The sequence below is a fragment of the Lithobates pipiens genome, unplaced genomic scaffold (assembly GCF_037356315.1).
Source record: "Lithobates pipiens isolate NorthernLeopardFrog02 unplaced genomic scaffold, aLitPip1_a1.2 Scaffold_23, whole genome shotgun sequence".
In the NCBI taxonomy this organism is placed as follows: domain Eukaryota; kingdom Metazoa; phylum Chordata; class Amphibia; order Anura; family Ranidae; genus Lithobates; species Lithobates pipiens.
In genome coordinates, this window is record NW_027507785.1 from 48,294,193 (window position 1) to 48,321,315 (window position 27,123).

At 48.6% G+C, this 27,123-nt stretch overlaps 1 protein-coding gene across 2 annotated transcripts in view; it reads left to right on the top strand.

The window, feature by feature from the left end:
* Positions 1-27,123, top strand: part of BSN (bassoon presynaptic cytomatrix protein) — a 230,275-nt gene that overhangs the window by 26,124 nt on the left and 177,028 nt on the right. For both annotated transcript variants that reach the window (XR_013262273.1, XM_077451559.1), the window contains exon 2: positions 12,415-12,817. Coding sequence is in view for 1 of the 2 variants with exons in the window: in XM_077451559.1 (XP_077307685.1) it covers positions 12,415-12,817 (403 nt within the window). In the remaining variant the exon portion in view is untranslated. The remainder of the gene's footprint in view (positions 1-12,414; positions 12,818-27,123) is intronic.

A 27,123-nucleotide genomic window follows, 5' to 3' on the forward strand; every position in this document is an offset into this window, starting at 1 on the left:
TAACAGTTTACGTTAAAAACAAGAGGGTTTTGTTTGCACACATTTGCAAATACACCCACCGGCCACTTTATTAGGTACTGTACACTTGTTCAATTGCTTGGCAACACAAATTGCTACACTTATGCCGCGTACACACGATCGAATTGTCCAGCGTACTTAGTCCGGCAAACAATCCGGCGAATAGTCCGGCGGACTTTCTACCGAACGGACTTGGCCACACACGGACACACAGAAAGTCCGGCGTTTGCTAGCGCGATGACGTACAACACGTACGACGGGACTAGAAAAAGGAAGTTCAATAGCCAGTAGCCAATAGCTTCCTTTTCGTACTTGCCTCTGAGCATGCGTCATTCTTAGCCCTTGTACACACGGTCAGAGATTCCGACGGAATGTGTCCGATCGGACCGTTTTGTCGGATATTCCAACTGTGTGTGGTCTCCATCGGACTGTTTCCGTCTGAGTATATTCCGACGGACCAAGTTTTCCCAAAATGCTCCGATCGGACATACTCCGATCATGTGTAGAGAATTCCGATCGGACAAAGTGCCACGCATGCTCAGATCAAATTCCTACATCAAAGCTATTGGCTACTAGCCTGAACATAGTCCCGTCGTAACGAAATAACGTCATCACGTCGGATTTTTGACAAATTCGTCCGACCGTGTGTATACAACAGTTTCGGACAAAATCCAACGGATTTGGTTGTCGGAATCTCCGACCGTGTGTACAAGGGCTTAGTCCGCTGGACTAGCATACTGATGAACGTATTGTCCGCTGAAACCCAAGTCCGGCGGAAAGATTGGACTGCAAAAATACTTTCTAAGTCCGCCAGACTTTACGCTGAGAAAGTCCGCTGAAGCCCACACACGATCGAATTGTCCGGTGAAATGCGTTTCGGCGGACTAAGTACGCCGGACAATTCGATCGTGTGTACACGGCATTAGATGCACTTAGGCATCTAGGCATGGTGAAGGCAACTTGCTTAAGTTCAAACCGAGCATCAGAATGGGTAAGAAAGGGGATTTAAAGCGGGAGTCCGCCGGGAGTCCGCCGTTTTTTTTTTTAAAAGCCAGCAGCTACAAATACTGCAGCTGCTGACTTTTAAAATAATGACACTTACCTGTCCAGCGCGCCCGCGATGTCGCCATCCGAAGCCGATCTCTCGATCGTCTCTCAGGTGCTGCCGCCACCATCTTAGCTATGGGAATCAGGAATTTCCCGGTTCCCTACTGCGCATGCGCGAGTCGCGCTGCGCAATAAGGATGGTCCCCGCTGTCTCTGGGATCCGTGTTTTTCCCAGCAGACAGCGGGGGACCTTCGGAAAGGGGCGTAATCTACGCTCCTTTCCACAGATAGCTATGCCGGAAGTGGGTGCAGATACCTGTACTGTACAGGTATCTGCACCCCCTCCCCCCTGAAAGGTGCCAATTGTGGCGCCGGAGGGGGGGAGGGTTCCAATGAGCGGAAGTTCCACTTTAGGGTGGACCTCCGCTTTAAGTGATTTTGAACGTGGCATGGTTGTTGGTTGTTGGTGGCAGACGGGCTGGTCTGAGTATTTCAAAAACTGCTGATCTACTGGGATTTTCACCCACACAACCATCACATGGGTTTACAGAGAATGGTGCGAAAAAGAGAAGCTATCCAGTCATGTGACCCAGGAGAAAAATGTCACGTGACCCAGTTGTGTGGAAGAAAAAGCCTTGTTGAGGTTGGAGGTCAGAGGAGAATGGGCAGACTGGTTCCAGATGATAGAAAGTCAACAGTAACTCAAATAACCACTCGTTACACCCAAGGTATGCAGAATACCATCTCGAAATGCATACCCTTGAAGCAGTTGGGCTACAGCAGTAGAAGACGTCACCGGGTGCCACTCCTGTCAGCTAAGAACAGGAAACTGAGGCTACAGTTGGCACAGGATCAAAATTGGACAATAGAACATTGGAAAAACATTGCCTGGTCTGATGAGTCTGAATCTCAGCTTTGAGATTCAGATGGTGGGGTCAGAATTGAATGTGACAACATGAAAGCATCGATCCAACCTGCCTTGTATCAAATTTTCAAGCTGGTGGTTGTGTAATGGTCACGTGGCAGCAATTCAATGCGTTCAGGCATGTAGATATGGTGAAGATGACTTGTTGATGTTCAAACCGAGCATCAGAATGGGGGAAGAAATGGGATTGAAGTGACTTTGAATGTGGCATGTTGGTTGGTGGTTTGATGGTATTCTGCATACCTTGGGTGTAACAAGAGGTTATTTGAGTTACTGTTGCCTTTCCATCACCTGGAACCAGTCTGCCCCATTCTCCTCTGACATCAACAAGGCATTTTCCTCCACACAACTGCATATTTTCTCTTTTTCCCACCATTCTCTGTAAACCCCGAGAGATGGTTGTGCGTAAAAATCCCTGAAATACTGAGGCCAGCCCCGGCTGGCACCAACAACCATGCCACGTTCAAAGTCACCTAAGCCCCTGTACACACGGTCGGAGATTTCCACAACCAAATCCGTCGGATTTTGTCCGTCAGATCTTGTCCGAAACTGTTGCATACACACGGTCGGACAAAGTTGGCAAAAAATCCGATCTTTCAGAACGCGGTGACGTAATTTCGTTACGATGGGACTACATTCAGGCTAGTAGCCAATAGCTTTGATGTAGGAATTTCATCTGAGCATGCGTGGCACTTGGTCCGATCAAAATTCGCTACACATGATCGGAGTATGTCCGATCGGCCCAGTTGGTTGGGAAATATTTCCAACATGTTGGAAAATTGAGTCCGACGGATATTCCGACGAAATCAGTCCGATGCATACCACACACAGTCGGATTATCCGACGACACGGTCCGATAGGACACATTCCGACGGATTCTCCAACCGTGTGTACAAAGGCTTAGTCCCCTTTCGTCCCCATTCTAATGCTTGCTTTGAAATTCAACAAGTTGCCTTCACCGCGTCTCGATCCCTAAATGCATTGAGTTGCTGCCGTGTGATTGGCTGATTAGCAATTTGTGCTACAAAAAATTGAACAGGTGTACCTAATAAAGCGTCTGGTGAGTGTACATAAAGCACTGTGTAAATTGATGGCGCTATTTAAGTACATAAAAATAAATTACCACCATTATCAAACATAGACAGACTCGGCTGACACATACCCATGTGCTCTTTTTGTTGATGACAGGTTCTCTTTGAAGAGCTGGAGAATACGGGCTTCTATAGACAGCTATAGAAAGGCATAATAGCTGTTGGGACTCTCCAGGCCTTATACTATATTCGGAGATTCCTTTGTGTATTTGTAGAATTGTAGGACCCGTGCGCCGTGTGCCAGCATGGCTGGAACCTCAGTGCTGTCAGAAGAAAACTGACCTGTGATTGGCTGCCATGGGATACAGAGGATTTATATACACCTGAGGCTACGATCTGCGTCTGTGCTTCTATTCCTAGTCAGATCCCTCCGATGACTTCACTTCTTATGAGTGTTGGGATATTCCAGACACATATGATGAAACTCATTATCATAGGAAATGGAGGTGCAGCTAGCACTGTGCTAAACGGTATGATGTCATCCGTTTATGGAAATAGGGGACCTGTACTCTATGTTGCTAGAGTAGTTCACAGCTCATAGGCAGTAGAAGACTCCTTGCCGTCCTGTAGTGTAGAAATGGTCCAATAACCACAAGCAGTGCTCATAATCAGGCACATCTTGTCCTTCACTGAGCTGTCTACGTCCAGCGTAAGGCAGTAACCTGGATCCCAGGAGTGTGGTAGCCGAGCACTTGTATCAATGGTTACCAGTTGGGTTGTAAGACAACACAAAGGGTATGCTTATATAATTTGCCACTGCTGGGAAAGACCAGTCTATGCCAGCTGGCCACCATCCTGACCCATGGCCTTACCATACGCAGCAAAATGTTGGTGAATTGATGTATCTAATATAGTCTATAACAGGGGGGGGGGGGGGTCTCCAAACTTTCTGAACAAAGGGCCAGTTTACTGTCCTTCAGACTTTAGGGGGGCCGGACTACGGCCAGTGAGAGTAGAAAATGTCCTAGCGACCAGTGGGAGTAAAAAAATGCCTCATCTTTGGTATTAGTGGGAGGAATTGTGCCCTTTCGTTGGTGTCAGTGGAAGGAATTGTGCCCTTTTGTTGGTGTCAGTGGGAGAAATTGTGCCCTTTCGTTGGTGTCAATGGGAGGAAGAGTGCTCTATTGGTGTCAGTGGGAGGAAGAGTGCTCTATTGTTGGTGGCAGTGGGAGGAATAATGGCCCATCGTTGGCAACAATGAAAGGAATTATGCCCCAACGTTGGTGTCAGTGAAAGGAATTGTGCCGCATCGTTGGTGTCAGTGGCAGGAATAGGGCCCCATTGTTGGTGTCAGTGAGAGGAATGGAGGAATGGTGGCCCATCATTAGTATCAATGAAAGAAATTATGCCCCATCGTTGGTGTCAATGGAAGGAATTATGGCCCGTCGTTGGTATCAATGAAAGGAGTTATGCCCCATCATTTGTTTCAGTGGAAGGAATTGTGCCTCAACGTTGGTGTCAGTGGAAGGAATTGTGGCCCACCATTGGTGTCAGTGGTAGGGATAGTGCCCATTGTTGGTGTCAGTGAGTGGAATAGTGGCCCATTATTGATATCAATGAAAGGAAATGTGCCCCATTGTTGGTGTCAATGGAGAGAATTGTGCCTTATCATTGGTGTCAGTGGAAGAAATTGTGCCCCATCGTTGGTGTCTGTGGGAGGAATAGTGCCCATTGTTGGTTTCAGTGAGAGGAATAGTGTCCCATCATTGGTATCAATGAAAGGAATTATGCCCCATTGTTGGTGTCAATGGAAGGAATTGTGCCCCATCGTTGGTATTAATGAAAGGAATTATGCCCCATCATTTGTTTCAGTGGAAGGAATTGTGCCTCAGCGTTGGTGTCAGTGGTAGGAATTGTGCCCTTTTATCAGTGTCATTAGGAGGAATAGTTCCCCATCGTTGGTGTCAGTGGGAGGAATGGTGGCCCATCATTACTATCAATGAAAGAAATTATGCCCCATCGTTGGTGTCAATGGAAGGAATTATGCCCCGTCACTTATTTCAGTGGAAGGAATAGTGCCTTATCGTTGGTGTCAGTGGAAGGAATTGTGCCCCATCGTTGGTGTCAGTGGAAGGAATTATGCCCCGTCATTTATTTCAGTGGAAGGAATAGTGCCTCCTCATTGGTGTCAATGGAAGGAATTATGCCCCGTCATTTATTTCAGTGGAAGGAATAGTGCCTCATCATTGGTGTCAGTGGAAGGAATTGTACCCCATCTTTGGTGTCAGTGGGAGGAATAGTGCCCCATCGTTGGTGTCAGTGGAAGGAATAGTGCCTCATCATTGGTATCAATGAAAGGAAATATGCCCCATCGTTGGTGTCAATGGAAGGAATTGTTCCCTATCGTTGGTATCAGTGGGAGGAATTGTCAGTGGGAAAGAAAAGTGCCCCGTTGTTGGTGTCAGTGACAGGAATTGGTTTCAGTAGATAGAATAGTGATCCAAGAGCCAGATAAAAACAAGCAAAGATAAGCTTGGAGACCACTGGTCTATATAATGGGGACTGATGGCAGAGTAAGCAATTTGTAGGGAAATGTATATGCTTATGGAAAATATGGTTGAGAGGGGGCACACGTTTGCCTTGGGCACTAACAGGCACTGTGTATGCTTAATATTGATATAGATCTGTGATCAGGTGAACTCCCTCTGGCCGGTGTTTCCTATCAGTGATGAGGCGCGGAGCGGCGCTCAGTGACAGGAGACAGATTTAGTCCCGTCCTCCATTAATGTCTGTAAATCACTAGGCAGCACTTGGAGCTCCGTCCAATTATGGGAATGCACTCGGCTCTTGTCATGTATTTATGGACGCTCTTGGCTGCTGCTGCCAGCAATAAGTTTACTGTGTATCTTCCTAAACATTGCAATTAGCATATTGCGCTTTTTAGCAGAGAGTGCAGGATGGCCAGCATGAACATGGTGTGATATGTAAACTCCATAATCCTTCACACAGTCCCCTCATAAACACCTGGTTATTATAAATTTTCCTAAAAAAAGAGCTGTAGTCTTTCCACCTTCTGAGCAGCAGTTTGTAATTTACAGCCTTCAGCTTTTTAAGGGCTGTGTGAGGTCTGAGCCTTCTATACCGAGGGCTGTGGGAGGTCTGAGCCATCTATACCGAGGGCTGTGGGAGGTCTGAGCCTTCTATACCGAGGGCTGTGTGAGGTCTGAGCCTTCTATACCGAGGGCTGTGGGAGGTCTGAGCCATCTATACCGAGGGCTGTGGGAGGTCTGAGCCTTCTATACCGAGGGCTGTGTGAGGTCTGAGCCTTCTATACCGAGGGCTGTGTGAGGTCTGAGCCATCTATACCGAGGGCTGTGTGAGGTCTGAGCCGTCTATACCGAGGGCTGTGTGAGGTCTGAGCCTTCTATACCGAAGGCTGTGTAAAGTCTGAGCCTTCTATACCGAGGGCTGTGTGAGGTCTGAGCCTTCTATACTGAGGGCTGTGTAAGGTCTGAGCCTTCTATACTGAGGGCTGTGTAAGGTCTGAGCCTTCTATACTGAGGGCTGTGTGAGGTCTGAGCCTTCTATACTGAGGGATGTGTGAGGTCTGAGCCTTCTATACCGAGGGCTGTGTGAGGTCTGAGCCTTCTATACTGAGGGCTGTGTAAGGTCTGAGCCTTCTATACTGAGGGCTGTGTAAGGTCTGAGCCTTCTTTACTGAGGGCTGTGTGAGGTCTGAGCCTTCTATACTGAGGGCTGTGGGAGGTCTGAGCCTTCTATACCGAGGGCTGTGTGAGGTCTGAGCCTTCTATACCGAGGGCTGTGTGAGGTCTGAGCCATCTATACCGAGGGCTGTGGGAGGTCTGAGCCTTCTATACCGAGGGCTGTGTGAGGTCTGAGCCGTCTATACCGAGGGCTGTGTGAGGTCTGAGCCTTCTATACCGAAGGCTGTGTAAAGTCTGAGCCTTCTATACCGAGGGCTGTGTGAGGTCTGAGCCTTCTATACTGAGGGCTGTGTAAGGTCTGAGCCTTCTATACTGAGGGCTGTGTAAGGTCTGAGCCTTCTATACTGAGGGCTGTGTGAGGTCTGAGCCTTCTATACTGAGGGATGTGTGAGGTCTGAGCCTTCTACACTGAGGGCTGTGTGAGGTCCGAGCCTTCTACACTGAGGGCTGGGCGAGGTCTGATCCTTCTGTGCTGAGGGCTGGACGAGGTCTGAATCTTCGGTGCTGGGTGAGGTCTGAATCTTTTGTGCTGAGGGCTGTATGAGATTTTATCATTCTTGCTGAGGTCTGGGTAATGTCAGATCAATTAGTGCTGAGAGCTCGATAAGGTCTGAACCTTCCATGTTGGGGGCTGGGTAAGGTTTCAGCTCTCTGTGTTGAGGTATGAGCCTTCTGTTCTGATATCTGGGTGAGGTTTGATCCTTCTGTGCTGAAGATTTGGAAAAGTCTGAGCCTAATGTACTGAGGGCTAGGTGAGGTCTGGACCTTCTATACTGGGGCTGTGTGAGATCTAAGCCTTCTGTGCTGATACTGTATCTGGGTGAAATGTGATACTTCTGTACAGTGTGTTGGGTACGGTCTGAGCCTTTTGTGCGGAGGGCTGGGTGAGGTCTGAGTCCTCTCTACTGGGGGGTTTAGTGCTGTTTGAGCCTTCTGTACAGATGCTGTATCTGTGTGAAATCTGACCTTTCTGCATGGAAGGTTTGTTGGGTTTGCTCTGAGCCTTCTGTACAGAGGGTTGGGTTTGCTCTGAGCCTTCTGTACAGAGGGTTGGGTTTGCTCTGAGCCTTCTGTACAGAGGGTTGGGTTTGCTCTGAGCCTTCTGTACAGAGGGTTGGGTTTGCTCTGAGCCTTCTGTACAGAGGGTTGGGTTTGGTCTGAGCCTTCTGTGCCGATGCTGTACCTGGGTGAAATCTGACCTTTCTGTGCAGAGGGTTGGGTGAAGTCTGATCCTTCTGTGTTGGGAGCTAGGTGAAGTCTGATTCTTCTGTTCTGAGGGCTGGGTGAGGTCTGATCCTTCTGTGTTGAGGGCTGGGTGAAGTCTGATCCTTCTGTTCTGGGGGCTGGGTGAGGTCTGACCTTTCTGTGTTGAGGGCTGGGTGAGGTCTGAACCTTCTGTGTTGAGGACTGGGTGGGGTCTGATCCTTCTGTGTTGAGGGCTGGGTGAAGTCTGATCCTTCTGTGTTGACGGCTGGGTGAAGTCTGATCCTTTTGTGTTGACGGCTGGGTGAAGTCTGATCCTTTTGTTCTGAGGGCTGGGTGAAGTCTGATCCTTCTGTTCTGAGGGCTGGGTGAGGTCTGATCTTTCTGTGTTGAGGGCTGGGTGAAATCTGATCCTTTTGTGTTGAGGACTGGGTGAAGTCTGATCCTTCTGTTCTGAGGGCTGGGTGAGGTCTGAACTTTCTGTGTTGAGGGCTGGGTGAAATCTGATCCTTTTGTGTTGAGGACTGGGTGAAGTCTGATCCTTTTGTGTTGAGGACTGGATGAAGTCTGATCCTTCTGTTCTGAGGGCTGGGTGAGGTCTGGGCCTTCTGTGCTGAGTATCTGGGTGAAGTCTGATCCTTCTGTGCTGAGGGTTGGGTGAGGTCTGGGCCTTCTGTGCTGAGGGTTGGGTGAGGTCTGGGCCTTCTGTGCTGAGGGTTGGGTGAGGTCTGGGCCTTCTGTGCTGAGGGTTGGGTGAGGTCTGATCCTTCTGTGCTGAGGGTTGGGTGAGGTCTGGACCTTCTGTGCTGAGGGTTGGGTGAGGTCTGATCCTTCTGTGCTGAGGGTTGGGTGAGGTCTGGGCCTTCTGTGCTGAGGGTTGGGTGAGGTCTGGGCCTTCTGTGCTGAGGGTTGGGTGAGGTCTGATCCTTCTATGCTGAGGGTTGGGTGAGGTCTGGACCTTCTGTGCTGAGGGTTGGGTGAGGTCTGGGCCTTCTGTGCTGAGTATCTGGGTGAGGTCTGATCCTTCTGTGCTGAGGGTTGGGTGAGGTCTGGGCCTTCTGTGCTGAGGGTTGGGTGAGGTCTGGGCCTTCTGTGCTGAGGGTTGGGTGAGGTCTGGGCCTTCTGTGTTGAGGGTTGGGTGAGGTCTGGACCTTCTGTGCTGAGGGTTGGGTGAGGTCTGGACCTTCTGTGCTGAGTATCTGGGTGAGGTCTCAGGGGGGTCTGAGGGGATTAGTTGGTAGCTGAATTTCTTTCAGAGATACTTATAAAGCTCTATCTAATTTTCAGAACAGAGCTCAGGCTTCACACAGCCTTCCTGTAGAAGTTCATAGAAGGTTGTCTTAGTTTTCCCTCTCTTTGCCCACATGGAGGATGGAAGGGCTAATGAGAGACACCCACATAGGATTAGGGCTGCTATTCCGGTGGCCTTAGTGAACACATATTGTTGTCCTCCGGGGGGTGTTCCTGGGTCGATCTATAACCGTCAGGAGGTGGCAAGACATTGTGCATTATATGGTTTTTAACATGGATGGCTTGCTTTATAGTTTATAAAACACGCTGTACCTGTTATACCCCCGAAGAAGGAATTTCTAAAACGCATAGGGTCCGTCCAATCCTGGGGAGCATTTGGATTGCTGCTACATCTTGTATACGTTACAGCACATTTCCCCAGCTATGGACTGTTGGGTATATTGTGAACATAGGATGTACTCAGGTGATGCCAACCAATATGTGATTTTAAAGTGATTGTTTTATTTTTTTGTTATGAATAAAGAATCTCTGTAAAGTTTTTACTATATATCTGGGTTCATATTAGAGATTATTGCTGTTAAAGCCCCATGGAAGCTCACATATGAGAGCCTTCCTGTGGAAGTTCATGAGTTGAAGTTAGAAGGTTATCTCAGTTTAAAATACATTCTGTCAGGTTTTAGATTGGAGGGCTCATTTGCTGCATCCTGCCCTGCCTGTCTCCTCTTCCTGCCTGTCTCCTCTTCCTGCCTGTCTCCTCTTCCTGCCCTGCCTGTCTCCTCTTCCTGCCCTGCCTGTCTCCTCTTCCTGCCCTGCCTGTCTCCTCTTCCTGCCCTGCCTGTCTCCTCTTCCTGCCTGTCTCCTCTTCCTGCCTGTCTCCTCTTCCTGCCCTGCCTGTCTCCTCTTCCTGCCCTGCCTGTCTCCTCTTCCTGCCTGTCTCCTCTTCCTGTCTGTCTCCTCTTCCTGCCCTGCCTGTCTCTTCTTCATGCCCTGCCTGTCTCCTCTTCCTGCCTGTCTCCTCTTCCTGCCTGTCTCTTCTTCATGCCCTGCCTGTCTCCTCTTCCTGCCTGTCTCCTCTTCCTGCCCTGCCTGTCTCCTCTTTATGTCCGGTCTGTCTCCTCTTCCTGTCCTGCCTGTCTCCTCGTCCTGCCCTGCCTATCCCCTCTTCCTGCCTGTCTCCTCTTCCTGCCCTGCCTGTCTCCTCTTCCTGCCTGTCTCTTCTTCCTGCCCTGCCTGTCTCCTCTTCCTGCCTGTCTCCTCCTCCTGCCCTGCCGGTCTCCTCTTCCTGCCTGTCTCCTCCTCCTGCCCTGCCTGTCTCCTCTTCCTGCCTTTCTCCTCTTCCTGTCCTGCCTGTCTCCTCTTCCTGCCGTGCCTGTCTCATCTTCCTGCCCTGCCTGCCTCTTTTTCTGCTCTACTGCCCTCCTCCCTACTTGTCTGCTTCCTCTACCTTCCCTTCCTGTCCCCTCTTCCTGCCTGCTCCACTCTTCTTGACCTGCCTGCCCTCTCTCCCTACTCTCTTCCTGTCCTGCTTGCCACCTCTTCCCACGGTGCCTGCCTCCCCTTCCTGCCCTCTCTCCCTGCCCCTCTTCCTGTCCTGCTTGCCACTTCTTCCCACCCTGTCTGCACAAAGCCTGCCTCCTCTTGACACCCTTCCGACACCCTTTTTCTTCCTTGCCTGCCCCTCTCTCCCTACTCTCTCTTCCTACTCCCTATTTCTGTGCTGCCTGGCTGTTCTCTCTTTCTGCCCTGGATGTCTCCTCTTCCTTCCCTGTCTGCACCCTGACTGCCTATTCTTCCTGCTCTGCCTGCCTGCCTCCTCTTCCTGTCCTGCTTGGCCCTTTTTCTGCCTTGTATGCTTCCTCTTCCTAAACCTGCCTGCGTAATTTTCCTACCATGCCTGCTTCGTTTTCCTGCCCTGTTTTTGCACTGCTTGCCTCCTCCTTCTGCCCTCTTCCTGCCCTGTCTGCTCCCTCCTGCCCTGCCTCCCTTTCCTGCTATGTCTGCCTCCTCTTCCTGCCCTGTCTGCTCCCTCCTTCTGCCTTGTCTGCTCTCTCCTTTTGCCTTGTCTGCTCTCTCCTTTTGCTCTGCCTTCCTCCTCTTTCTACCCTGCCTGCCTCCTTTTCCTGCCATATCCTCCTCCTTTTCCTGCCCTACATTCCTCCTCTTCCTGCCCTGTCTGCTCCCTCCTTCTGCCCTGCCTGCCTCCTTTTCCTGTCCTGCCTGCCTCTTTTTCCTGCCCTGCCTGCCTCCTTTTCCTGCCCTGCCTGCCTCCTTTTCCTTCCATGTCTGCCTCCTTTTCCTGCCCTGCATTCCTCCTCTTCCTGCCCTGTCTGCTCCGTCCTTCTGCCCAGTCTTCTCCCTCCTTCTGCCCTGCCTGCCTCCTTTTCCTGCCCTGTCTGCCTCCTTTTCCTGCCATGTTTGCTTGCCTCCTTTTCTTGCCCTGCCTGCCTGCTTTTCCTGCCCTGCCTGCCTGCTTTTCCTGCCATGTCTGCCTGCCTCCTTTTCCTGCCATGTCTGCCTCCTTTTCCTGCCCTGCATTCCTCCTCTTCCTGCCCTGTCTGCCCCCTCCTTCTGTCCTGCCTGCCTCCTTTTCCTGCCCTGCCTGCCTCCTCTTCCTGGCATGTTTTCCTCCCATTTTTCATGACGGAACACTAAGAAGTTATAGATTTTGCGGGATTGACACCTTGTAATAAAGTAACATTGAGAGATCATATTGATCTCTGGGAACTGGCAGCCTGGACTCCTCTGATAAGAGCAGCGCGCCTGCACTGCAGCCTCGTAGACAATATATCTGTTATCAGGGCAGGAAATGTCTCTCTCCTCATCTCACTGCTGGAAACATTTCCAATGAGAAAATGCCAGAATCATTGTTTGGCTTCTCAGACCCACGGTGGAATGTACACAAGCAACGTTTACAATTTTTTCCAAGCCAACCAATGCACTTACCTGAAATCTGAATTATGAAATCAGGCTCGCAGTGGAAGCGTCTGCTTGGCGGGCGGCATGTAGGAGGGCTTACAGGAGGCAGGGGCTCAGGGTATGAGGTAAGGGGGTAACATGCAGAATTGCAGACTCTGAAAAGTGCTGTTACCCTCCTTCCACACGGTCCAGAGAATATGCGTGTTTTCTGTGCGTTTTCTCCATGTGCCTAGCCGTAACAGTGAAGGTTCCCTGAGATGAGCAGTGTCATGACTGATTATTCTTCTTCATGTTTCAGCGCCCCCGGCAGGCTGGAGAACTCCGGACGTCTGGCCACACAGACCTCGGGTCCGCAGACCTTCCGACATGCGCCTTCAAGCACCGAGAGCACAAAGGAACCGAGAAGCCATGCGTCGCCATCCCACCCGGCGTCCGATGTCTCCCGGAGGACCCTGCAGGTGGACAACAAGGGCCACTGGACAGGAAGGTCCCCTTCGGCTTCTCCGGACAGGGGTACCACCCCCACCTCTCCCTACTCTGTGCCGCAAATCGCTCCGTTACCCAGCAGCACCGCCTGCCCTATATGCAACACCACAGATCTCACCTCGTCCCCCAATCAGCCAAACTTCAACACCTGCACCCAATGTCACAACGAGGTGTGCAACCAGTGCGGCTTCAACCCCAACCCTCATCTGACCGAGGTAGGTCTGCCTTCCTATCTGCCTGTCTATATTTTTGTCTGTCTTCCTTCCTGTTTGTCCTCTTGCTTGCTTTTGTGCCTATCTGACTGTCTATATTCTTTCCTTTTCATCTGTCTACTACCCTGTCTGACTGTCTGTTTTTCTCCCTGTCTGTCTGTTTTTTTCCCTGTTTACCTGCCTGTCTTCCTGCCTGTTTGCCTGTCTCTTTGCCTGTCTAGCTGTCCGTCTATAAAAAACTCAGCATTCACTATTATCAGACTTTATATACTCTTAAGGTCACAGTCTTAAAAATGTCCTTGCAAAGGATTGCTAACTTTCCCAATTCCAATGTAGGCCAGGCAACTTCAGCGATGTCCCCTCTGATTGTAGCTCCTTTTCTTTTCATACATCAAGGGACACAGAGCCATAGTAGTTACTATGTGGGTTAATAGGCCACCTTTAGGTGATGGACACTGGTACACCCTAAGACCAGAAGTGCACCCCCTATATAACCCCTCCCACTACTGGGAGTCCTCAGTTTTTTCGCCAGTGTCTAAGGCAGTGATTCTCAACCAGGGTTCTGTGGAACCCTAGGGTTCCTCCAGAGGTTGCTCGGGGTTCCTCCAGAGGTTGCTAGGGGTTCCTCCAGAGGTTGCTAGGGGTTCCTCCAGAGGTTCCTCGGGGTTCCTCCTGAGGTTCCTTGGGGTTCCTCCAGAGGTTGCTAGGGGTTCCTCCAGAGGTTGCTAGGGGTTCCTCCAGAGGTTCCTCGGGGTTCCTCCAGAGGTTGCTAGGGGTTCCTTCAGCATTGGGCAATTTCTGCCTCTCAGATAAGTTCCTACCAACACCATTGACCTTTTTAGCTATCTTTAAGGAGGTAATTCTTCCCAATGACCACAAGTGTAAGGACCATTCTCCCCACTGACCATCACACTAATGTATCATGAGTTGTAGATTTCTAACTTTTGGCAGGGGGTTCCCTGAGACCAGAGAACTATTTCAAGGGTTCCTCTGCGTTGAAAAGGTTGAGAAAGGCTGGTCTAAGGTGTTGGTCACTAGTAAAGATGTGCTGCGTAGAGCTCCACTGGAAGCAATCCTTGCTGGGGCTAGCCATGCTGACCGGATCCGTTCAGAGTGTCCTTTGATGGGCCTAAGGAATGGTACCCGGGCCCCTTGTCCGAAGAAACTAGGTTTTGCCTGGGAATGCTTCTCTTTTTAGAGAGCTGGACCCTGGGATCCAGTACTTTTTGGTAGTAAGGCCATAAAGTTTTTACTGGCAGGGTGCTGTTGCAGGTCCAGGATTGTGGGTAACCTCTAGGTTCCCCTGCTCCTGAAGGTTTTGGAGCCCACCGTGAAGTGTGAGGATTGGGTTTATCTCAGATAACCCTGCGGCGGGAAGGTAAGTGGAGTTTTCTAAGAAATATCTTTGGATTTTCTTATGAATATCTCCTTTATATTATAGTATATAATGTTGTCATGCCTATGTGTCACCACTGGGGGCTGTATTGAGCACTCACCGCCTTATGCTGGAAATAGCGCTGTGTCAGGAGTAGGGATGAGCTCAGGCGTGTTTGCATGGTCCACGTGCAGAGCCCGCCAGGAAGTCGGTGCAGTGCTGCGCTAATCACAGGCAGTGAGACATTGCCCAATCTCTGTAGGCGCGCATCGGGGCAATGTCTCACTGGCTGTGATTAATGCAGCACTGCGCCGACTTCCTGGCGGGCTCTGCACGTGGACCATGTGAACGTGCCTGAGCTCATCCTTAGTCAGGAGCCATTACTTCCTCCTTCTCCTCCGGCCAAAGCAGGCAGATCCTCCGGTAAGCAAGAGGGGGGACTGGTCTCTCCACCTGTGACCCCCCTATGTTGAAATTACCCCCCTTGGGGGAATTGTAAGCCCGAAACTCAAAAAAGTTGCTTGGCTACAAAACTGAGGTGCTCCCGGTAATGGGAGGAGTTATATAGGGAGTGCCCTTCTAATCTTGGGGTGGGCCAGTGTCCATCACCTATTGGTGACCTATTAAGCCACATAGTAACTACTATGGCTCTGTGTCCCCTGATGTACATCAAAGAAAAGGATTTTTACAGGTAAGCTGTTTTAAAAATCCTGTTTTTTAGTATTTCTCCCGCGCCATCAAAAAAATCTTGGAAGAAAAAAAATGCTATATAGTATAGTACATCTAATCCAGTTAATGTCAAAAAATATATACTATGTTTACATCAAACAAATCTCCATTGAATCCAAATGTGTTCATATACACACTATATTGTCAAAAGTATTGGGACACCTGCCTTTTCGCGCACATGAAATTTAATGACATTCCGTTCTTTTGCCACATACACACGATCGAAAATTTCGGGCTCGCAAAAGACCAATGAGAGTTTTCCATCAGAAAATGCAACCGTGTGTACGCTCCATCAGTCTTTTGCTGCCTGAATTCCAGCCAGCAAAAAATTGAGCGCATGCTCTCAATTTTCCGGTCGGGGAAAGTTCCTATCCGAAAATGCGATTCTCTGTGGCAATTCCGACGTGCAAAATCCCTACGCATGCTCAGAAACAATTCGAACGCATGCTCGGAAGCATTGGACTTCATTTTCTCGGCTCGTCGTAGTGTTGTACGTCACCGCGTTCTTGACGGTCGAAAGTTCAGAGAACTTTTGCCTGACAGTGTGTATGCAAGGCAAACTTGAGCGGAATCCCGTCAGAAAAGCCGCCATATCTTTTTCCAACGAGATATCCGATTGTGTGTACGCGGCATTAGTCCGTAGGGTTCAATATTGAGTTGGCTCCGCCCTTTGCAACTATAACAGCTTCACCTCTTCTGGGAAGGCCGTCCACAAGGTTTAGGAGATGTGTCTATAGGAATGTTTGACCATTCTTCCAGAAGCACATTTGTAAGGTCAGGTCTTGATGTTGGACAAGAAAGCCTGGCTTGCAGTCTAATGCCCCGTACACACGACCAGACTTTTCAACATCAAAAGTCTGACGGAATGATTCTGGCAGACTATTCGAACGTGTGTGGGCTGCAGTGGACTTTTGATTTGCAAAAGTCTGACAGACTTTAGAAATGGAACATGTTTCAAATTTTTCCGACAGAACTCTGCCGGACCCAGAAATCCGCTCGTGTGTGTGCTAGTCTGACGGACTAAAACCGACGCGAGGGCAGCTATTGGCTACTGGCTATGAACTTCCTTATTCTAGTCCAGTCATACGTCACCACGTTCGAATCCGTCGGACTTTGGTGTGATTGTGTGTGGCCAAGTCCGTTCATTCGGAAAGTCCGTCAGAACTCTGTCAGAACTCCGTCGAAAGTCTGCCGGACTTAAGTCCTGTCGTGTGTACGCGGCATAATTTATCCCAAAGGCATTCTATCAGGTTGAGGTCAGGACTCTGTCAGGACACGGCGGTAATATTTTCAGTGTCCTTGCCTGGAGTCTGAACAGCTCAGATCATCTCACTAGGTGTAACGAATTCTGACCGGCGGAGGATGAAGTACGCAGTGCGTGGCGAGGAAAGAGTAAATTCTGAGATGGAAAACCGGCCGCTCTCCACATTTTAATGAGGAATAAAAGTCTTCAGCATGTGCTGGGCAGTTTTTCCTGCAGATAGTTTCCTGCGCACGTCATTAACATCTAGCGAGACGCTGTGAAATGATCTCTAACAGAGGGATAAAGTGCCGCGGCTTTCTTAGTGCCTCATTCAGATCCTCCTTGGTTTTCTTCTATCACATTAAAGCAGTATGAGTGCAGGCATTAAATCCTGCCATCCTGATAATAGCTGGGGTGTTGTACAGAGCGTGGGGGGCAGTCAGCCACGCTTATGGTGGTGGTTCTTAATCTACCCACCGCCTGGTGGACTGCTCTGTGGCATCATTGGCGGACCATCATCTCCATCCATCCTGCACTTGGGAATGAGGAGCGTAAGCACTTTCTGGGTTATTATCTTCACTGACTGAATTACACCCGACATACAGGACAAGAGAAGTGGTACTGTGCAGAGTCCATACATACAGAATAAGAACAGATAATGAGAATTACACCCGACATAGAGGACAAGAGAAGTGGTACTGTGCAGAGTCCATACATACAGAATAAGAACAGATACTGAGAATTACACCCGACATACAGGACAAGAGAAGTAGTACTGTGCAGAGTCCATACATACAGAATAAGAACAGATAATGAGAATTACACCCGGCATACAGGACAAGAGAAGTGGTACTGTGCAGAGTCCATACATACAGAATAAGAACAGATAATGAGAATTACACCCGGCATACAGGACAAGAGAAGTGGTACTGTGCAGAGTCTATATATAGAATAAGAAGAGATACTGAGAATGGTATCTGCTGTTTGGTCTTGTCGGTCTGATTGTAGTGTGGTGGTGAAAGTTGATCCTTGGTGTGAATAGAGAGTTCAGTGAAGTGGTCAGAGAGTCATTCAGGCGGAGTACAGCGATTCGAGGGATACAAAGCTTTTCACAGGCGGTTGTATTCAAGCAGAGCGGAGCGTGTGATCTTCATTCTATTTACTCTGCATCTCCGAGACGCTGATCTGTCTCCTGACACCGCGGACAATGTCTGCTCTGTACCGGGCCATGTCTGAGGAGGCCGGGAGGAAGTGGAGTTCGCTGCGTATCTGTGTTCATTCACTACCGAAAGAGAAGACTTTCATTTCTGAGCGCCACATGGAAATATTCTACCAGAACGAGGGGCTGCAAACTTTCCACAAGAATTAGACAACTGTTGTGTCTGTGAGCAGTAGCACACTATAGTTGTATTGTTCGTTTTTTAGTTTTTTCACTCATAGTCCTCATATCAACCCAATTCCTTCACCTTCTCACCTCAGATCAGACCAATTCATTCCGCTTCACATCTCAGATCACTCAAATTCCTTCACCTTCTTACCTCAGATCAGCCCTAATTCCTTCACATCTCAGATCAACCAAATCCCTTGACCTTCACATCCCAGATCAGACCAATTCATTCTCCTTCTCAGCTCTAATTCCTTCATATCTCAGATCACCCCAATCCCTTCACCTTCACATCTCAGATCACCCCAATCCCTTCACCTTCACATCTCAGATCACCCAATTTCATTCACCTTCACATCTCAGATGAGCCTGATTCCTTCACCTTCTCACCTCAGATGACACCAATTCCTTCACCTTCACATCTTGGATCAGCCTTAATTCCTTCACATCCCAGATCACCCAATTTCATTCACCTTCACATCTCAGATCAGCCCAATTCCTTCACATCTCAGATCAGCCCAATTCCTTCACCTTCTCACCTCAGATCAGCCAAATCCCTTGACCTTCACATCCCAGATCAGACCAATTCGTTCTCCTTCTCAGCTCTAATTCCTTCACATCTCAGATCACCCAATTTCATTCACCTTCTCACCTCAAATCAGCCTTAATTCCTTCACCTTCACATCTCAGATCAGCCTTAATTCCTTCACCTTCTCACCTCAGATCAGCCAAATCCCTTGACCTTCACATCCCAGATCAGACCAATTCGTTCTCCTTCTCAGCTCTAATTCCTTCACATCTCAGATCACCCAATTTCATTCACCTTCTCACCTCAAATCAGCCTTAATTCCTTCACCTTCTCGCCTCAGATCAGCCCAATTCCTTCACCTTCTCGCCTCAGATCAGCCCAATTCCTTCACCTTCTCGCCTCAGATCAGCCCTAATTCCTTCACATCCCAGATCACCCAATTTCATTCACTTTCACATCTCAGATCAGCCCAATTCCTTCACCTTCTCACCTCAGATCAGCCAAATCCCTTGACCTTCACATCCCAGATCAGACCAATTCGTTCTCCTTCTCAGCTCTAATTCCTTCACATCTCAGATCACCCAATTTCATTCACCTTCTCACCTCAAATCAGCCTTAATTCCTTCACCTTCTCGCCTCAGATCAGCCCAATTCCTTCACCTTCTCGCCTCAGATCAGCCCAATTCCTTCACCTTCTCGCCTCAGATCAGCCCAATTCCTTCACCTTCTCGCCTCAGATCAGCCCTAATTCCTTCACATCCCAGATCACCCAATTTCATTCACTTTCACATCTCAGATCAGACCAATTCCTTCACCTTCTCACCTCAGATCAGAATTATTCCTTCACCTTCACATCTTAGATCAGCCTCATTTCATTCACCTTGACACCTCAGATAAACAATGGTTCCTGTACCTTCACACCTTAGATCTCTGCAATTTCATCACTGTCAGACTAGCCCCAACTCCCTCATTGTCACCCCTCAGATCATCCTAATTCCTGCACATTCACACCTAAAATCAGCCCAATTCTTGCACCTTCACTTTAGATTACCCCAGTTTCTGCACCACCAGACCCTTGAGCAGTCCCAATCTCTACACCTTCAGACCTCAGATCATCACATTTCCTGCACTATCAGACCTTAGATCACCCCAGTTCCTTCACCATCAGACCAAGATCACCCCAAATCCTGCACCATCGAACCGCAGATCACCCCAATTCCATCACATTCACACCTCAAATTACCCCAGATTCTGCATCATCAGATGATGCACTCTCATACCTCAGATCACTCACAATTTTTGCACCATCAGACCTTAGATCAGCTACAACTCCCGCATCCCCAGACCTCATATAGGCCACAATCTCTGCACCTTTACACTTTAGTTTTTCTTGCACCTATAGACCTCAGATCAGCTCAAATTTCTGCACATTCACACCTCAGATCACCCCAATTTCTGCACCTTAATACCTTAGATCAAACCCAATTCCTGCACTTTTACCCCCAGATCACCCCAATTCCTTAACCTTCAAACTGTTCCTTCATCTTAAGACCAGTCCTAATTGATTAACATTCAGACTTTAGATCAGCCCCAATTCCTGCACCTTCAGACCTCAGATCAGCCCCAATTCCTGCACCTTCACACCTCAGATTAGCTGCAATTCATGCACCTTCACACCTCAGATCAGCCCCAATTCCTGCACCTTCACACCTCCTATCAGCTCAAATTCCAGCACCTTCACACCTCAGATTAGCTGCAATTCCTGCACCTTCACACCTCAGATCAGCCCCAATTCCTGCACCTTCACACCTCAGATCAGCCCAAATTCCAGCACCTTCAGGACTCAGATTAGCCTAAATCATTCACCTTCACACCTCAGGTCAGCCTCTTTTCCTGCAGCTTCACAACTCAGATCAGCTCAAATTCCAGCACCTTCACACCTCAGATTAGCTGCAATTCCTGCGCCTTCACACCTCAGATCAGCCCCAATTCCGGCACCTTCAGAACTCAGATTAGCCTAAATCATTCACCTTCACACCTCAGATCAGCCCCAATTTCTTTCCTTCTTTCACTTTATTACAAAAGCATGAAATTACAAAAAAAAAGTCATGCTCCCATTTGAAATAGCAACATTTCGGACCACGTCTAGCCTTTTATTGAAGCGGATTTCTGCGTAAAAAAATAAATAAATAAAAGTCAGCAGCTACAAATACTGCAGCTGCTGACTTTTAATAATTGGACACTTACCTGTCCCAGGGTCCAGCGATGCGGGGGAATGAAGCCCCACTCCTCTCCCCCTCCTCTCTGCGGTGCCAGGATTGTCACTGTGGGCGCCAGGCTGTGGCTTGACAGCCGGACATGCACTGCGCATGCGTGAGCAACGCGGCGCGCTGTGCCTGGCTGGACAATCATCTGGGAACTGTGATGTATCCCAGATGATTGCCGAGAGGGAGGGGGGAGAGGTGAGCTGACTTCTGGCTCCGTGGAGCCCCGGGAGGAAGTGGGAGCTGGAACCCTCTTTTTAGAGGGTTTCCGCTCCCCCCCCCCCCCAATCAAATGACATGCCAAATGTGGCATGTCAGGGGGTCATCTTCCCTTAAAGCGGAAGTTCCATTTTTAGGTGGAGCAAGCACACTTCAGACCTCAGATCCTCAGATCTGCCCCAGCTCCTGCACCTTCACAGTTGAGTTCATGCCCAGTACATGCATTCATGCACTTTATACCTCAGATCTACCCTGATGCATGCACTTCAGACCTCAGATTATCCTCAAGGCACCCATGCACTTAAGACCTCCGGTCAACCCCAGTCCATACACTTCAGGGCTCAAATCAGCCTTAACGCCCTGTACCTTTGGAAATGTGAGGTGCTATAAAGAAACAAAAAACTGGGAAAAAAACACAGAAAAACTCTCATAAATACACATTGGTTGTATACCAGTTGTTTTCCCTTAGAAAACCAAAAAACGTCTTTCTGAAAATGTATTACAGAATTTTTTTTGCATTAGAAGCACACGCACTGTATCTGCTCATTTACCACATCATGCCAGCGGCTTTCACTTGTGTCAGGGTGGTGGGTGGGTCAGGCTAGTAATTGACAGCCTAGAGAGCTATTACTTATGATGATGACCATTTGGGATGTGCTGCTGGGAATTAGCTGGGGATGGAGCTGAGAAAGCGCAGGGTCTGGAGGAGGGCCGGAGTCTCATGAATGCTGAGGTGGAGACAAGGGGTTGCTGCAGCTGCAAAGGGAGGAGCAGGATCTGCAGGAGCTCTGTCCAACTCTCTGATGATGATGATGGCCGTTGGTAGTGGAGGTCGACCGATATGGGTTTTTCTCTGACTGATGCCGATATTTAGAAATTGGGCCGGCCGATGACCGATAAGTGGTGCCGATTTTTGCGGCCGATATTTTAAGCTGATTTTTCTTTTTTTGGCAGGTGGCACTGGTTGCCACTGATTGGCACTGACAGGTTGCACTGGTTGGCACTGACAGGTGCCATTGCTTGTCACTGGCAGTTGGCACTGGCAGGTGGCATTGGTTGGCACTGGCAGTTGGCACTGGTGATTGGCACTGGCAGATGGCACTAATTGGCACTGGCAGGTGGCACTGGTTGGTACTGACAGGCGGCATTAGTGGGCACTGGCAGTTGGCACTGGTTGGAACTGGCAGGTATTACACTGAGCCGATTTGTCAGTTTTAGTTACACTATATGTAACTTAATGCAGACCAGCTGTCAGAATTCGGCGTGATGTCAGGGGTGGGCAGGACTCGGGGTGGGCAGAACCCAGGGTGGGCGGGGCCCTGCCGCTATCAAACACCAGCCAATGATTGGGCTGCTTAAGAAAGTGGACGGGGCCACATACAAGTAGCAGTCTGTCCAGATCCCATCCCATTGGCTGGTATTTGATATCTGGGTCCCGACCAACCCGGGTCCCGCCCACCCCCAACATCACGCTGAATTCTGACAGCTCCTCTCTCTGCAAATCAGTTTCACACACTGAGCACAGAGCCGCTCAGTGTGTGAAACTGTCAGTGGAGTGTGGGGAAGGGAGGCAACCCGACGGATTTTGCACAAAAATCAGCCAATGACGATTTCTTAAAAAAGGCCAAATATAGGCCGATACAGCGGTCGACCTCTAGATAGCAGAGCTTATATTAACTCAATTTCATTGTGCTCCTCATTATGGTCACCTTCAACGGGTTGGTCCCCCACCCTCCCTTACATCACAGTGCACCCCTTTACCATGTGCTGATGCCGCTGGGAATTAGGTGGGGGCAGAGCTGGGAAACAGATAGTACAAGATCTGGAGGAGGACCACAGGAGGGCTGGAGTCAGTTGCTGCAGTCTGCTAAATGCCGAGGTGGAGACAAGTGGTTGTCTGGGCTGCACAGAGAGGCGCAGGACCTGCTGGAGGAGTTCTGTCTTCTTCGCTGCTGCCAACTGCTGAGACAAGGGGGGTGGGGCTGGGACAGAGACGAGCCTCCCTTTGGCTGTATAAGGCGGGTGCCGCAGCTGCTGGAGAGGTCTGAGGGCCACATGAAATGGCCTGGTGGGCTGGATTAGGGCCCACAGGCCTTGCGTTTGACATTCAGCATCTGTATGATCACTGAGGAGCCAATGAGGAATCAGCTTTGCCCCTAGCATCAATGTTTGTCTCTGGGCGCTCTCCATGTGTTTACCATACATTTCTGGGCAGTAGACCAATGCGGTTAGTTTCGTATAAATCGAAAATTCGTACAAGTTTCCGAAAATAAGTACATTCGGAAGCATCCGAAATACGAATTTCTATGCTTCCAAATTGTATACGAAATTTTGTTGACGAATTTCCAAATTCCATTACAATGGAAACGTGACTGGTGTTTTGTTGATCAATCAGAGGTTTTCTTCTGCTGCTGAGTGAGGGTTGGGAAAAATGACCTTTTTTAATATGGGAGTGGGAGACTGGTACTGGGAGTCGATGGGAGATTCAGAATCGGACAAAATAAGAATGTTCGTTAATATCGTTTTATTATTGTCATAATAATTTCGATTATTCGTTATGATGCACAGCACAGGGATGATGGGAGCCCCTCATAATGAGCACAGCACAGGAATGGTGGGAGTCCCTCATAATGAGCACAGGGATGGGGGGAGCCCCTCATAATGAGCACAGCACAGGGATGGTGGGAGCCCCTCATAATGAGCACAGGGATGGGGGGAACCCCTCATAATGAGCACAGCACAGGGATGGGGGGAGCCCCTCATAATGAGCACAGGGATGGGGGGAACCCCTCATAATGAGCACAGCACAGGGATGGTGGGAGCCCCTCATAATGAGCACAGGGATGGGGGGAGCCCCTCATAATGAGCACAGGGAAGGGGGGAGCCCTCATAATGAGCACAGCACAGGGATGATGGGAGCCTCTCATAATGGGCACAGCGCAGGGATGGTGGGAGCCCCTTATAATGAGCACAGCACAGGGATAGTGGGAGCCCCTCATAATGAGCACAGCACAGGGATGGTGGGAGCCCCTCATAATGGGCACAGCAGGGGTAGAGCCCCAGGAGGAAGTCAGCACAGCACAGGGATAGTGGGAGCCCCTCATAATGAGCACAGCACAGGGATGGTGGGAGCCCCTCATAATGGGCACAGCAGGGGTACAGCCCCAGGAGGAAGTCAGCACAGCACAGGGATGGTGAGAGCCCCTCATAATGAGGACAGCACAGGGATGGTGGGAGCTCCTCATAATGAGCACAGGGATGGTGGGAGCTCCTCATAATGAGCACAGCACAGGGATGGTGGGAGCCCCTCATAATGAGAACAGCACAGGGATGGTGGGAGCCCCTCATAATGAGAACAGCACAGGGATAGTGGGAGCCCCTCATAATGAACACAGGGATGGTGGGAGACCCTCATAATGAGCACAGGGATGGTGGGAGCCCCTCATAATGAGCACAGCACAGGAATGGTGGGAGCCCCCTCATAATGAGCACAGGGATGGGGGGAGCCCCTCATAATGGGCACAGGGATGGTGGGAGCGCCTCATAATGGGCACAGGGATGGTGGGAGCCCCTCGTAATGAGAACGAAACAAATTTATTGACGGCGCACATGTCTACTGGGCAGTGCATTCCTCCATAATAATGATCATTCATTATAAGGCCTTGCATCAGGGCATTGTAACACCATTTAGACATTGCCCAGACATACAGTATTTCACTCTGTATTTTATGAGTCGCACTAATCACCTTCTCATCGCTCTAGAGATAACAGCCTAACGAGCAGATAATGAGGAGGTCACCCAGCAGAAGACCCTTTATTGAGGCATGCCGGGGAACATAGCGGCGCTCCTCATATGTGGCAAATTTTCTTTAGAGGAAAATGTAAAAATCAGACATTTTCCAACAAGAGCGATGCAGTGGAAAGGCGATGTGATTTACGCAGTCGCGCCCACTCTCATTGATTGTACAGTGCAGACGTCAGCGCTAATTACTCCGTGCCCATGGAGAGTGGCGTTCAGTCAGAGCGGCTCCTCAGAGTTATCAATGAACATTGATTGTAATCTGGATGTGCCCAGGCAGGGAACTCCGATGCCACACAGATTTAGAGTGGAAAAGATGCCACGTGGATGACTAAGGCACATCGGGGGGGGGGGGGGGGGGCGCTGAAATCACTTTCACGTTTTGAGCAGGAACAATGGATGATTAGCCCTCACATGGCAGCATTAAATGCAAAGTCCCAGGCGTCCAGGGGCAAAACAAGAGAGATTTGTCCCTGAAAATGTCTTTGGTGTTTTACTTTAACCTTCTGTGTAATGAAATCTATTTTCCTTTGAATAATCTGCCCGTGTCCGCCTTGACATGTGCCAAGTGTGATGAATAAAATATTCATGTGGGTATAAATAGTTTCAGAATACAGAGATGGGATTGTCTTATATTACATGATTGGCCATCAGAACTGCACAGCAGTCTAAAAGCACAGAGGAGGCGATGGATGCCTCTCATCAACACGTCCTTCTACTTCTGCATGCATTCTCCACTATCAACTGCCATGATGTATGGGTCATGTGAAAGCACTGACTGGCTGTACATTGGTAATGAAATTGGGGCCCATCCATAGATATTGGGTTCCGTCTATTGACATTTCAGTGTGTCCATAAACATTATAGTTCTGCCAATAGACATTGGGGTCCTTCCAAGAATATTGGGGCTGTTCATAAATATTGGGGCTCTGTCCATAGACATTGGAGCCCATTCATAGACATTGAGATCCATCCACAGATATTGGGGCGTGCCCATGGACGTTGGTGTCTGTCCATTGACATTGGAATCTCTTCATAGACATTGGTGTCTGTCCCTTAACATTGGGGTCCATCAATAGGTATCAGGGTCTGTCTATAGATGTTGAATCTATTTATAATCCTTGCACTGCTTCCATAAACATTGGGATCTGTCCATTGACATTGGGGTTTGTCCATCAACATTGGGGGGCTATCCATAGATGTTGGAGTGAGTCTGTTTATAATCATCGCGCTGCTTCCTTAAACATTGGGGCCTGCCTATAGACATTGGGTCTGTCCATAAACATTGAGGTCTGTCCATCAACATTGGGTTTTATCCATAGATGTTGGGGTTTGTCTATAGATCTTGAGTCTCTTTATAATCATTGCGCTGCTTCCATAAGCATTGGAGTCTTCTTATAAGCATTGGGTCTGTCCATAAACATTGGGGTCTGTCCTTTAACATTGGGGGATCATCCATAAATATTGGGGTCTGTCTATAGACGTTGAGTCTGTTTATAAACATTGTGTTGCTTCCATAAACATTGGGTCTGCCTATAGACATTGAGTCTGTTCATAAACATTGTGGTTCTTCCATAGATGTTGGATTTTGTCTAAAGCTGTTGAGACTGTTTATAATCATTGCTCTGCTTCCATAAGAATTAGGGTTTGCCTATAGGCTTTGGGTCTGTTCATCGACATTGGGGTCCATCCATAGATGTCAAGGGCTGTCTGTGGATGTTGAGTGTTTACAACCATTGTGCTGTTTCCATAAACATTGGGGTCTGCCTATAGACATTGGGGTCTGTCCATCAACATTGGGGTCTGTCCATTAACATTGGGGTCTGTCTATCAACATTGGGGTCCATCAATAGATATTGGGGTCTGTCTCTAGATATTTAGTCTGTTTGTAATCATTGCGCTGTTTTCGTAAACGTTGGGGTCTGCCTATAGACATTGGGTCTGTCCATCAACATTGGGGTCTGTCCATCAACATATATATATATATATACTTACCACATATCTAAAACAGTGAATAATATTCATCAATAATCCATCAATAATTAATAAAATCAATCAAGTGAACTACAATAATATAGGGAAAATAAGTCATTAAAACTTCAAAACTCAATTAAAACTTTAATACAAATTTAATAAAACTGTCAAAACCCCTTTTTATAATTTATTGATTTTTGACAGTTTTATTAAATTTGTATTAAAGGTTTAATGATTTGTAAAGTATAATATATATGCTAAGATTGTAAGGTCTTTCCAGCCATCCCTTTGGGGTGAGTATACATTTAATGCACAACAATATAGATAAGGAACTAACTGGGGCATTAAGTTCTGGTTTTATAGGAAAAGGAGATATGGAGAAAGGAGGAAACTATTAGATCTAAGAAAGGACATAGAACACCAGTAATTAAGATGGCAGTAAACGTAATTCTGGTTTGATAGGCGAATTGATAGGCCAATTAATCGGCAGTAAGGGCATAAATACCTAAGCTAAGATGGCGACTCTAGCTTCCTGAAGACGCATGATTGGATGTGAAATGCGTAGAGGCTTCTGGGTACTGCCGACGTCACTTCCTGCCCCGCACCATATGGAGGCTTGGATCGCATTCCGACCCCTGGAGAAGGAACGACACGTTAGCCCTAAAAGTATCGCTGGAAAGACTCAGTGCCGGTCTATAGGCACTATATTTGTGAGTGAAAATCTTTTACATCTATTTTATTGATGGAATAAAGCATAATATGTTGCGCAATGATGGCTGTTTGCTTTCTATGA